The following is a 2125-nucleotide window of genomic DNA, read 5'->3' as shown; positions in this document are numbered from 1 at the left end:
CAGTGCCGGCTGGCGACCCCAAGGGGGAGGGCCTTCTCTGTGGGAGCTCCCACCCTCTGGAACGAACTGCCCCCAGAGATCAGGGTGATCCCTGATCTCCCTTCCTTCCGCCGCGCCCTCAAGACGTGGTTGTTCCAGCTTGCGGGACTGGCCTAAGGGATTTTAAAGGGGTTTTATTTATTTTTAAATTTGACGAGTTCAAATATTTCTTTTTAATCAATTTTAATAGGTGTATAATGTGTGTGTTTTTATCTGATTGTCAGCCGCCCTGAGTCCGTAAGGAGAAGGGCGGGGTATAAATGTAATTAATAAATAAATAAATAAATAAATAAAAGTCTGCAAACCTCCACTCCCTTTTAAGGACTAAGCACTAAAGATCCCACAGTTCAACCTTGTGATAGATTCTCTTCTATTGTGTTCAAAGGTGTCAGCTCCAGAGTTTTTGGAGCTCTGCAAATTAATGGAACAGAATGGGTAGAAAGCATGGCATTCTTTGATTACATTATTATAATTATCATTGATTCAGTACTCTATCTCAAGTAGAACTATAAACAAATGAAGTTTAAAAACAAAGTGTAGACATAGCACCGAGCAGTAAGAGTATGATTTGACAAAAGCAGTACTGTATTTCTCTAAACACCAGTCCAGGAAAATGTTAACATACCTTCGGTTTCCCTGTTGATCCACTGGTGTAGAGAATAAACAATTCATCTTCTGCATCACACCAGACAGGCTCACACTCCTTGCTAGCATTTTTCATGATGTCATGCCACCAAAGATCAACTTCTGGATCCCAAGGAGTCTGTAGAAAACCACATGCCATAATACATGATAACCTTCATTGGACATCATTTGTCTTTAGTGAACTTAATAGAATTAAGATGTACTAGAAAAATCATACAGCCAAAGATTACTACCAAAAAACCAGATATCCACTAAATGGCATCAGATATATATTCTTTCCTGTCATCTTGTGGGCATCCAAATATTTTCAGGCATATTACTCACAACTGGTTTCACCATAATCATTATAACAAGCTTCATCCTTTGTTTTGTTTTTTCTTTTCGACCACTTGAATCATGTTTAAGTTTGTATCCAATTCCATATTAAATGTAGAATCGGTTTTTAGTTTTTTTAAGGGCAGATTTTAATTTTGATCTTGGTCTCTTGAATGACCCCTCAGATCTTAATCAATCCCTTCTATCCAGTTAAAACCTTTACATCATTTTACAGTACAACTTACAGTACTCTTCTTCTACTTTATCCCTATAAGCCCCCAATAGTGCATTCCCCTTATGGTAGTCAAGAAAACCTTTAAAAATGCTTTGAAGACATGCAAATCTGACACAACATGCATTTTAACTCCTCTCTCTAGCAATCTACACTTTTAGGCAGAAAAATCTTTACCTGTGAAGCACAGGAGGTATCAGATGGCATCACAATTTTAAAAAAGAGTCAAAAGGACTTTGCATGCAGAATACTTTTGTCAGTTTTTGACATAATGAAAGATTGTCTATTAATTTTGCTTTGTTTCAAGGAGGCAGCTGTGGCATAAAAGATATAAATATTTGAAACAAACAGAACAACCTAAGCAGCATGTCACAGTGTCCCATCTTTCTACTGAGAGAAGAACATACTGAAACTAAAAGACAGCATTTTGCATGGATATGGGCAACCCTTTGGAAGTCAGCTCTCTCCAGATGTGTTGAAGTACAACTTTCATAATGCCTTCCACATTTGTGAAAAAATAACAGGCAAGGGCACTTCCAGATTTGCAACATATTATTATTATTATTATTATTATTATTATTATTATTATTATTATTATTATTATTATTATTATTATTATTATTATTATTATTATTATTATTATTTTAATTTCTATACCGCCCTTCTCCCGCAGGACTCAGGGCGGTGCACAGCACATTAAAACAGATATACATATCAATAAAAATAAAAACCCCTCTAAAACCAAATTAAAACCAAATATTCGAAGCTGTGTTCCAATTAAAATTATACTTAAAATCGTCCCTAAATAAAATCCTCCTTAGGTCAGGCCCGCTTGCTGGAAAAGCCATGTCTTGAGGGCGCGGCGGAAAGTGAGGAGATCCGGAATCATCCGGA

At 36.6% G+C, this 2125-nt stretch overlaps 1 protein-coding gene across 1 annotated transcript in view; it reads right to left on the bottom strand.

Annotated features, from left to right (window-relative positions):
• ACSS2 (acyl-CoA synthetase short chain family member 2) overlaps positions 1–2125 on the bottom strand; it is a 56132-nt gene that overhangs the window by 16287 nt on the left and 37720 nt on the right. The window contains exon 8 of the mRNA XM_015813782.1: positions 665–802. Coding sequence (XP_015669268.1) covers positions 665–802 — 138 coding nt within the window. The remainder of the gene's footprint in view (positions 1–664; positions 803–2125) is intronic.

Source organism: Protobothrops mucrosquamatus, unplaced genomic scaffold (genome assembly GCF_001527695.2).
Source record: "Protobothrops mucrosquamatus isolate PMUCROS unplaced genomic scaffold, P.Mucros_1.0 scaffold194, whole genome shotgun sequence".
Lineage (NCBI taxonomy): Eukaryota > Metazoa > Chordata > Lepidosauria > Squamata > Viperidae > Protobothrops > Protobothrops mucrosquamatus.
The sequence above is the reverse complement of the archived record's forward strand: the minus strand, read 5'-3'. Positions and strand labels throughout refer to the sequence as shown.